At 45.3% G+C, this 11,625-nt stretch overlaps 1 protein-coding gene across 3 annotated transcripts in view; it reads right to left on the bottom strand.

Annotated features, from left to right (window-relative positions):
- Positions 1 to 2,367: 2,367 nt before the first annotated feature.
- LOC114043116 (E3 ubiquitin-protein ligase rififylin-like) overlaps positions 2,368 to 11,625 on the bottom strand; it is a 63,472-nt gene continuing 54,214 nt past the window's right edge. For all 3 annotated transcript variants that reach the window (XM_027862071.1, XM_027862070.1, XM_027862072.1), the window contains exons 4-7: positions 10,031 to 10,114; positions 9,217 to 9,427; positions 8,650 to 8,673; positions 2,368 to 5,531 (exon numbers count right to left, since the gene is read on the bottom strand). In XM_027862071.1, the coding sequence (XP_027717872.1) occupies positions 5,350 to 5,531; positions 8,650 to 8,673; positions 9,217 to 9,427; positions 10,031 to 10,114 (501 nt within the window). In that variant the 3' untranslated portion in view covers positions 2,368 to 5,349. The remainder of the gene's footprint in view (positions 5,532 to 8,649; positions 8,674 to 9,216; positions 9,428 to 10,030; positions 10,115 to 11,625) is intronic.

The raw sequence follows: 11,625 nt of genomic DNA on the forward strand, positions 1-11,625 counted from the left end.
TGTTACAGGTGTTTTGCACTGCCTGACTGCTCCCGTCAGTCTGTCTCAGAATGGGAGGCAGGGGCTTGTTGTCCTCTGTCTCTGTGCAGGCTAGCTCAGCAAGTGCTCAGGACAGGCTAGTCACTACATGCCACTGCATCCCAAGGCAATGACAACAGTCAGACTGAGAGCCCTCACAGCAAGGATTTTTCTTGCCCATCTACCTTTTCTTCCCCTCTCTGAGGAGAGAGCCAGACCTGTCATGTTTTTCATCTAAAGATTGACGTGTACATTTGTTTCTGGCTCAAACAGGCCAAACTTTCCCATGAAGCTGGACCAGTTTTGAGCTGGAAGACAATTTAAAGGTCATCTGAGTCCATTCCCCCCATTTTACCAAAGTCTAGCCCAAGAGGTTGTGATCTGCCCATGGTAACAGAACTTACAAATGGCAAGAGCTGCATTCAGCTCTCTTCCTCTACACCAAAAGCTAGAGGTCCCCTGCATCTGTGCACTGGGGAAGTTGTCCTGGTTGCCACAGGCCTGCCCTTTGCTTTCACGGTTTCCTCCCAGGAGAAAAGGCATTTTGGCCACAAGGCTTTCCTCTTAGGATTCTTTCTTATGTCATTCCCCATGTGAGGACTTCGAGATTGTTTCATGAAGGACAGCAGTGTAGCTCAGTAACACTATCTGCCTTGTAGTGGAAACCTTTTTCTTGGTGGTTCTAAGAATGCTGGACTAAGTGAATCGTATGCTTTCCTATTCTGCCTTCCACTCCTCCCCTGATCCCACTGTATCTAGCTCATAACATAGCACCTCTGCTTTAGGAACTATGACACATGATAAAAGTTCAAATTTACCTAGCTTTGCTTAGGTATGGACATAGAGAGGAAGAAGCATGAACGGAAAATAACTGCTCTCAAAATCCAGCATCTAAAGCTGGAGTTCTGGCTTCAACCTGCAACTGTTGGTTAGTTCTGTGATACTCAACCACTCTGTGCCTTACTGAGCTAAATCATTTAGAAACAGGGAATAATAATGCTTGCAGCACTGCAAGATGGAACATACTTTGAAAACTTCACGATGCCACATGTGAGCTATTAGCATCTACTCGTTCATAATTTACAAAGAGGATAGTGGGGCACCTGGATGGCGTCAGGGGATGGAGGGCTGGGCCTCGAGTCAGGAACACTTATCTTCCCAAGTTCAAATGTGGCCTCAGACACTAACTTTGTGACCCTGGGCAAGTCACTTAACCCTGTTTGCCTCAGTTTCTTCATCTGTCAAATGAGCTGGAGAAGGGAATGGCAAACCACTCTAGTATTTCTGCCAAGAAAACCCTGGATGGGGATAGTGGAAGTCTTATTCCCATTTTAGAGGGTAAGAAACCAAGGCTCAGAGAGGTTAGATGATTTGCCCGTAGTCACACAGTGTCACGAGTGAGAATTTGGATTTCTGACTCCCTAAGTCTGGGCCGCCCTTCCCACTCTCCTCCCATGCTGCTGCCATACTACCAGTAAGTCACTGGAAGAAGCGGCTGTCAGAGCTGCTGTCCCACACATGAAAGCATCTTTGTCACACACACCCTTTATTAAGTTCCTTGTATTTCTTGACATCCTCCTTGGGGGCTCCCCTCATGGCTAGAGGTAACTGACCACTGCTCTAAGGAGACTTTTCAAACCAGTCCCCCTTTTGGAGGGATGTGCATGTCTGTATGTTTTTTTTTTTTGTATGTTTATGCTCCCCTATCCCCCAAGCTGTTGCTAGCCTGAGCTTCAATTCCCATTTGCAAAAAAGGCCTGCCCCATAACTTCCCTGACTCCCTAACATGCTCAACACAAGTGGCGTCACTTCTTATTCAGGCTCAGACTTATTCAGGCTTCAGAACCAAGAGTCTGGGCCCAACCCCTTTTTGCCTCTTTTAGGCTGGGGGATCTTAAAACCATTGTATTATGAGCCTGAAGCAGCATGGTTTGGGGCGGGGGGGAGGGAGTTAGGAGAAGGGGAAAAGAAGAGGAAGATGGTCAGGAAGGTTTCATTAGAATGAACCTTTTTTGTGCCTTGGACCCTTCTAGCTGTCAGTCTGGTGACACCTATAGAGTCCTTCTCAGAATGTTTTTAGTTGACTAAAATAAAATATAAAGGTTTAAAAAGGAAACCAATTCTATAGAAATAAAGATGTGATTTTCTTCCCATCCAAATCCCAGACCCCTCAGAGTTAACCCCCTATTTTGGGACATTTGTGGAGCTACCAGGATTCCTTTTTAAAGTGAGCAGCAAACTGCATGCACTTAACTTCTGATTTATAAATATTCACTGGAAGCAGAAAAACTGAAGACTGAAGGGTAAGGAACCACTATTTATAAAGTCTGATGTACAAAGTACAGAATACAGAGCCTTGCACATAAAGTTTAATGTTGGTTGATTTGAACTTCTGTCCACTCCCGCTATGAGGTGCTCATGTGTACAATGTCACACCAGATAGCAAAGCAGGCCTTTTCAATCATATTTAAACTTTATTACAAAATTATAAAGCATAACTCTGTAACAAAAAAATACACATTTGGGCTTGCTTTAACACCCACTAGAAGTCAGAGAGAATCTCAGTATCAGCTACTTCAAGCAGCTCAGAAACATTCAAAAGACTTAAATTTATACATTAATGTACACGAAGCACTCATTTCTTTACAGCTTTTTCATAGTTTGGATCCATCTGTACCACTAGACTCTGAACCAGTCTTCTAGAAGTCTCATTAACCAGAAATCTCATAGCAATCATATCAAAAATAAAGAAAATGCCATAAGAGTAATTAGCCATTGCAGTGAAAGTTAAGTACTCCAGGATGTGGGGAGGGAGGCAAGGAGTAACTCAGAAGTAAAATCAGATTTCTCACTTGGACATCATACATGATTCTTAAACACCCAATTTCTGTCAAAATAAAAAATTAACACAAGATTGGGATATTTCCTTGGATGAGAAATCACCCACCAAGAAAATTTAAAGAAACAGACTAAGTTGTCACATTCTTCTAAAATAATCCACCCCCTGTCGGATATGTATCAGGCTGAAGACTGGTGGGGCTCTGATTGATGACCAAGTAGGGAGCTGGTTATGCAGGTCTGCTCCCCATCCTCAGCTCATCCAGTAAAGGGGTCACTTTCCAGATGTGGAAAGCCTCCTAAGCCCAGAAGGCAGAACACTGCCACCAACTTCAGACGAGAAAGAAGGCAACAAATGGGTAGAGGGCCTGTTCCTGCTCTGAGCTTATTTCTAAATGATGACTGATTTGCATACCTATTAACTTATTTCACAGTGGAGTCATTTGACAATTGAACAGCCCTTTTCAGAACCACTATGGGCTGTAAACCGTGGTGTCAAGCAGCAACAGAGAGACAATGAATCTTCATCATTAATTTTCAGGTTTGAAAAGGGTGAAGATTCTGGAATGTGATCCCCAAGACCCGATCTAATATCCAAATAAACAAATGAGTACTTAGCTGACAATTCCTTCCTGAAATCGTCTCTTCTTTCCAAAGTGAGTTAGGGGAAAAGGAATCATTACAAAGTCCGTACCAATATTACTGTTCTCCTTAGGAGAGAGCAATTTCACCTCTATCTTCCAAAGCAGTAGTTCACCCTTTACAATTTAAAGGGATCAAGGCTGCACAGTGGGGTCTGCTAAGGCTCTAGGTGGGTAAGTTTTGCATAGTTGCTAAGTCACTAGGCACCTGGTTTGCTTTGTGCTTGACTGCATTAGCAAGGGGCTTTCTCAATTAACCCAGGCCCCTGAGAAGAAAGAGTCCCTAGATTGGCTCAAGACAGAAGACCCAGGCTGCTGCTGTCCCTGGGCTCTCTCTGCCAACACAGTAAGCCTGCTCACTGCCGTGCTATTCCTCTATCAGCCAGTTCAGACTTCCTGCTAATACCAAACAGAAACAACAGGAGAAGAAAAGAAATGGGAACCAGGAGTTCCCCCAAGATGCCTGGGAGTTTTAAGGCTTTTTGTTACCTGTCCAACAGTGGAAAGAAGCCATGTTGCAGGACTTTGTGCTATCTGTCCCACTGAGTACATTCACGGGAAGTATGGCTGTATGCTGAAAGAACCTTGACCCAAGTCTCAGGATGATGGAGGACCAAGAACCAAGCAGACTCAGCTCAAAGAACTAGCAGGAGGCAATCGTTTCCATCAAGGGGATGGGACTGAAGAGATGCTACTGGGGCTGCTGAATCAAAAGTCACATCTTTCTTCCACTAACACCTCAAGGGATGGCCAAGGCAAATGTGAGTCCACAGTAAGTTCTCCCCTCTCTCTCTGGGACTCAGAATTTCTCTATCATGTGCAAGCCAAATGTCTCTTTGGCTTCCACAGTAAGTAAAGAGACAGCAATGAGAAGTCCATCTCGGGAATGACACCGCTTCATCAGGCAGCCTTAACAAGTCACTGTAAGTCGTTATAGAGACAAATACCTTCCCATCATGCACTCAGGTAATCAACTATTATGTTGAGACTTCTCAACAACCTTCAAAGATTCATTTTCAACAGGCGAAAGATTCACGGGCAGAAAAATTCTGTTTTCTTGTCAGTCTAATTAAGGCACCAAACAAGGGGCTCAATGACAAGACAGGAGCCAGCCAAACTCCATGGGGATAGTTGGAGTCCCCTGCCTCCCCACAACATGGCAGGTGGGACAGGAAAAGACATCGTGGCTTTTGTTTAATAGCACACCGTCCTTTTAGTTTCAGTGAGAGCATTCATAGCCAGTTACTCACTCTTCAGGACATTAATGCCTTTTGAGCTGAAGAAACCAAAGGAAGACATGAGGAGAGAGATTAATGGTGACTGAATTAAACTCAAGCCACGAGACAGAAAATACAGCCATGTGTATAATAGGGAAAAAAAACCCCAAGATTTCTGAATGATTAAAAAATCAGCACTGAGTTGTCTCCACAGAGGGATGAATTTACAATAGATATCAAGGGATAATTTTGCAGAAAAAGATCCTTAATAACTATGGTTTGTATTGAAGGGAGGAAAAAGTACTCCAATGTGGTCTGAGTGCTGGGAAGTTTGTGTTCATCACAAATTTACTGTCACCAACTGATCGTGTGAAACGGGGACTGAGCCCATTTGATTTCTGCCCCAAGCAGGGCTAATAAATCCCCATTGGCTAAGGGAGCCCTATCAGATCCAACACCGAGATGGAAAATGTTGTGGTGAAAAGGGCGCAACTGACCAGACGAGCAGAAAGCTCCCAGGGTTTCTTTCTGTCCTTGCTGGCCGTGGCTTTGGGGTGATACTTTGCAAATCTCACAGTGGATCCACAGGTGAACCGACTTGCCCCATAGGGTATGGAAGGGCCTGGTTCTAGCCATCAGGATCTGAAGACATGCACAGCTCGGATCACATACTGGCGGCAGATGGGGCACTCGTTCATCCGTTTCCCACACTTGGTACAAGTGACCATGTGGCCACACTCCAACAGGACACAGTCGATAGGTGAGTCCATGCAGATCTTACATATATTTTCCTCTGCACTAGATGGCGCTGGATCCCCTACACACACAAACAAAAAAAGGCAAGTGGTCAAGGAAGATGTCAGAGCCAAACTCTCCTGAATCCCCAAAATTCAGCTAAAAATCCAACTCCTTTCAGGAAGCCTTTCCTGACTAACCCACCCAGCTCTGATCATTTCTCTCTTCTGTGTTCTCTTAGGATGTCATGGTCTGGGTGACTCATCACTGAACCCCAAAACATTAAGACTCAGTTAAAGAAGCCCTTGATGTCTGAAAAATGTAGTTTTTGGACAAATGTAAAGCACTTCAGTGTCATGAAAGAGATCTGTTACCCCTAAATTAGCCACTACTTAGAAATATAAATAGGTTCAGGAAAGGTTTAAGTATAAAACAGAGGGAGAGTAGCTTGGGTTAAAAGACTATTTGGGACCTCTGGCAGTGTGGGGAAGCCTTTGGACTCCTCAGAATGTTTTTAAATGCACAAAATACATAGGATTATAAAGGAAACCAAAGATCATTGAAAACAAAGAAATGGTTTTTTTTCCCCATCCAAGTTCATAGCTACCTCCCCATCCCCCCACCCTCCCAAAATAATCCACCCAAAAACCCTAGGTTAAAACCCTCTAGTCCAGTGCAACCTGAAGCTGAGGCTCGGGCGATAAAGCCACCAGCAGAGCTGTTCATGACAGCAGGCATCTCCTAGCTCCTAAACCAGTATGCTTCCTACCCCACCAAGATCCATAACCTTCTGAGAATGATGTCCTGGAAAGCAACCATGTTTTCCAACAAAATGTCCACCATCATAAGTAGTAATGGACCACTGCCCTGACCCAGGAAGGCACTGATATTCTTACCTTCATTCCAAAAGGGTGGGCAAATTGAAAAGAGCCTTTTTTAACACAGGTATGCCAAAAGAGCTCCATTTAAGTTTTTTTCTAGGAAAGAAATTCCAACTTTTTAAACTTAATAGGCAGAAAATTTGTGGGTAGGAAATTCCTTTGCAAGTTAAAGTGGTTGAGCTCTTTTTAGCTTTATGCAACAACTAAGCTCCGATTCTTCCTCATCCTATGGCACAGTATAGTTGTTTTCATTCTCAATCAAGTGATGTAATAGTGAGTTAGGTTCGCTTTAGGATGCCAGACATTGAACTGGCTATCAAAAAACCTCAATTCCTGAACCAGTTCTGCCAAGTACCTCATTTTGTAACCCCGAGTGAGTTTTAGGGCTCTCCGAGCCTCCCTTTCCTTCTCCACTGTGAAATGATAGGGCTGTAAAGTTCCACAATTCTCTGGACTATCTTGCTAACTGAATAGAAAACAAGTCATGGTTGCCTTCTCTCATCTACAGTAATTTCAGCTCCATCTTTCTGGCAGAATGCAAGCAGGCCCATGAATAGGTACTGGTGACCACTATGGTTAGCTAGCTTCAGCTAACCTTGTACTTCCAAGGATAGGAGGAGGCAGTGGGCCCCCAGGCTGGGTGCACAATGCACACGAGCAGAAGGAGGCGGGGAGCCCTGGCCTAGCCACAGGGCACTGGAAAGGGACATCACGGTTGGAGGGGAGGGCAGACTCAGTGTAAGTCAATACTGACGTGGCAGCCAAGGTCCCTAGAACAGTGTTAAGATACATTAACAGCAGCTGCATTCTTAATGGACACAGCGTGGCACAGTGGGAAGAACACTGGATTTGGAGGCAGACAATCTTGGTTCAAACACCAGTCTATCACTGACTCCCTCGGTAACAGACGTGACCTGGAACAACCTCTCTGGGTTTCAGTTTCCTCCGATGGAAAATGAAGGGTGATTTCCTTCCCAGCTCCAGATGGAGGGCCTGGATTCCTGGAGTTGATGCCTTAGCACAGCCAAAGCCAGAAAGAAGAACCCATCTTAATCAGCTGTTATCAGTGAGAGCGCTTACTGCCCCTGTGCTCCATCACACACAGGGCCTGCTTAGCCCTCTGGCAGACTAACAATCACCCACCCACACTCCTCAGCTGCTCTGCTCCCCCTTTTCCTTCTCTTTTCTGGACAAGGCCAATGGGAAGAGGTGAAAATCAAATGAAAAGGATTTGGGAATTCTACATCATCATCAGCCAAAGGCGTTAGGGGGTTATCTGAATTTCTTTTTGTTTTTTTAATTTTTTTTGGGGGGGGGGTTATCTGAACTTCAATGATTTGTTCTCCTCTTGCCTCAGTTAACCTGAGGAACAAGGAACAAGGAAAGCAAAACAGAAAAGAAAGCTGCACGGGCTGCTCTATTTCCTAGTCTGGAGTAATATCTGTTTCTCAGGAGAACAGCACCATGACACTGGAGAATCCCTCCGCTCCCAAACCAAGCTCTTCTATGGAGCCAAGGCCCATTTGATGAGATGGTGTCTGTAGGTAGCTTTCTGAAAAGCTCAAAGAGGTGCCCAAATGTAAGTAGCCCCATCCCCATTATCTTAAACTACTGCCTTCAGAAGAGATCACGCTGACGTCCCAGCCCGAACATCTTCAGCACGGGGACTTTTCAGACTAGCCGATCTTTCCTAGCAACCAAGGAAGAGGAAACTGAGGCTCAGAAGAAGGTAACTGAGGTGAGAACACTAGTCCGTTTGCCTGTGTTCTTTCTGTACACTTCCCAAGAAAATAGCCTAACCCAAAACTTCCCACTCTGGGGACTCCGCACTAACAAGGCTCCCCAAAAGCTCAATGTCTTCCATCTGGTCAGCACAATCTGCCACTGACGGTGCTGGGAAGGAGTCAGCCTACAGCTCTGTCTCAAAGACCGCCCCACACAGTCTATCAAGGGAAAAGATGGGGGAGGCGGAAACACCTCAGTGCCAAGAAAATGAAAAATAGGGTGAGTGTGATGTAAGCCACTACTAGCTTTGTTAAATATTTTATGAGCTGCAGCTTCTGAACTCTGCAACACAGAGACTTGCAAATGAGCTTGCTCAAGGGTGTGCTGCGTTCTGCCATCATCAGGGGAGGAGCTGGGATGTCAGAAAGATGTGGACGAGCCTGAGTTACCTCCAAATTTCTCACACAATTCTTTGTGATACCAAGATACTCAAACCTCTTAGATGGTTAATAGGAATCAAAATTAGGAAGGGAGGAAGAGAAAAGGAAGGAAAAAATATTAAGCCAGTTCTCAGAGAAAATAAACAGTACATACCATTTTGATCTACGGTGCCAGACACTGCAACAGAAAGAAAAGTAAAATGTTATTTGGAGACATGGGAGACGAGAAAAGCTCCTCCCCTTTTTTCCAAGTTTACTTCTGAATTCTTTCCCTATAGGCATACCCTGTGTGCCAGTAACTTGTGACAGTAGTTTGCCTGTCCCACCACGTCTACAGTATAGGATAACAACCGTTAAGTCCCTTTGGCCCTGCCTCAGAAACAGGCATTTTGCTGCAGGCTACATGAACCAAGTGGGAAGAGAGGGTATGTGTACTGGAAAACTACAGGACTAAGCCCGGGGGTGGGGGAAACGGGGACCCACGAACAACATGGCTGCTGTCATCAACACAGCCAGAGAGTTTAGAGAAATCCTCTGTGGAGTAGGAGGATACATTCTAGGAGCACCCACAGGGTAGAGAGCTCTCTCTGGGGCAATAGCAGCGTTTTCCCCTTCCCATTCCAAAAGCATAGGGAATGTCTCAGAGTTCAGAAGAACACAGATCTAGACAGAAGGAAAATCACCTAAGAGAGCAAGCATGAGCCCCAAAGCTGCCCGTTACCCAAATGCTGGAGGTCTTTCTGCTCCCTAAACAGCCGGGTCACCCTCTCCATCAGCTCCCACTTCTCACAGCAGCCTTTGTAATTCACAAAGTTCCGAGCCAGGATCTCTTTGAGCTGCCGCACAGTGAGGGCCTCAATGTCCTCCACGTTCACCAGATCAGACAGTGAGGCTCTCCGCCCTGGCACCAAGTTGTCCTCAGAGTCAATAGACTGCAAAGCACAAAAGGTGAACAATGATCCCGGTTTCTCTCCACAGGTCCTGAAGCACTATCAGCTTCTTTTCAGTGATGGTCCTAGATTATGGGCCCCTAACGTCCAAGGGAGGAAACAGTTCTTAGCTCCATGAACCCCGGTTCTAGACTCAGTTCCATGCAATGCTCTGTCACTGTGACTATCAGAGGGAATCCCGCTCTTACAGGAAGGCAGTTTCCCTGACATTCAGTCCTCTACTCTTACAGCCCTGGCTTCAAACCTTCCCCAATTCCCTGCCTTTGCTGTAGTTTGTCAAAGAGCCTGGGAGATCTGTGACTATAGCTCCTATTTGTTCTTCCTGGCACTGGCTGGAAAGAGGAATGAAAGTTAGTTAAACAGTACCATGGGAAACCTGCCCTCAGCAATAACTACAAGGACAATCATAACGGAGCCTAAGCTAAGCATTGCCCTGTGCTCTTCAGGGTGCTGAGTCCCCACTGACAACTGTACAGCATGGAAATACTTCTTTCCACAACAGGAATGGGATTCCCTAGGGGTCACCCCTCCCCAGTATTTCAGCAACAGCTGGGAAGGATCAGACTCACACTTAAGCTGCCTCACCTGAGTTTCATCCTCCATAGGAGCGCTTGCTACATTCTCCAGGCACGTCACTGCTTCTTGGTCCTGGGGCACATGGCCATTAGCCTGTAGGAAAGAAAACTGCAGTCATAGCTGTAGGGAAGTCTCAGGGCAGTCTTGGGTAACAGCTGGGACTCTGCAGTACCAGCCCCTTTATACTATACTATAGACCTGACAATGAGCTCAACAAAAGTGAAAAGCATCCAAAGACAATGGCCCCCAAATGGGATCTCACCTAGCAAGACTTTTTCCGGAGGTAGGCACTGTGAAAAAAGACACATAAAAACCATTCAAAATAACTACACAGCTCCTGGCTCATGGATAATGGCTCCTATTAGCCATGATTCATTAACCCTGGTGGGCACCATTGAGGCTGAGAATGAGAAGAGGCAGGAAACAAGGGCTACGGTGCCCCACTTGTATTTATGCCTCATTTATTTGTATCACTTAGTAAGCATCCACCACACACCAGTGACTTGGACTGAGGAATGTAGATGGAGTTACAGCATCTTTTGAGTGGGAAGGGCCTTGGAGAACACCTACTCCAGAGCGCTCCTCCCTTCTCAGCAGCTCCAGAATCTCATCCCCTACTCCTGAAGGTGTACAAAGAGAAGGAACTTACTACTTGACTAGGCAAGACCATTCCAATGTTAGACTGCTCAAACTGTCAGGAAGTCAGCCATCATATCTAGCCAAAATCTCCCTCCTCCATAATTTCCACCTGATACTTTCTGCCTTCAGCAAATACACAGAGCAAGTCTACAAAGAACTGTTATGAGTATCAACTGAAAATGTATAAAAAAGTCAGGTATTAGTAATATCAACACTCAAATATTTGAAGACAACTATCACATCCCCTGAAAGCCTCCTCTTTTCCAAGCCATCCCTTCAATGATTCCTCATAGGATATGATTTCTGGGCCCCTCAGCATTTTTTACTAGCCCACCCTGCATGCTCTCTTATTTGCCAACATTCCCTTTCAAATGGGATACCTGGAATTGAGTGTGATGTACTTGTTTGGTCTCAGCAAGGCATAGTACGATGGCATTAACATCTCCCTAGATCTGAACACTCTACCCTCATACCATGTTAGCATAAAAATGTGCACAATTTTCCCCTTAAGAGAGTTATTCTGCATAGGATCCTAAAACTTCAAATGTCCCCACCTAGAATGTGTGGAAGATTTCCCCTAAGAGTTAAGTAGTAGGGATTTCTTGTGTCATTTAAAAGTAAAATACCTGGATTTCCCTCACCAACATCGAGAGGATTCTGTCCATAAACTAGTGCCTTCCCCTGAAACCAACCTAGAATATGTACCAAACCAGAGCCCTACAAGAGTCTGATTCCTTCTGCTATCAGACTACCTCTTCCTCCCCTTCAATGCTTGGAATACTAGTGAAGGAATAAACTTGAGGAACAGATTCTACCTTACGTCCCCAACCATCTACTACTCAATCTACAAAGAGCTGGGGTTCATAAGATTCCAGTTGATTTCTACCAGCAAGCTACTTCATACATGACTCTCAAATCAGCCTCTTGCCATCCTTGAAAGCAGGCCTGCACAACTTGCGGCCCTC

Source organism: Vombatus ursinus, unplaced genomic scaffold (genome assembly GCF_900497805.2).
Source record: "Vombatus ursinus unplaced genomic scaffold, bare-nosed wombat genome assembly UNPS02014768.1, whole genome shotgun sequence".
Classification (NCBI taxonomy): domain Eukaryota; kingdom Metazoa; phylum Chordata; class Mammalia; order Diprotodontia; family Vombatidae; genus Vombatus; species Vombatus ursinus.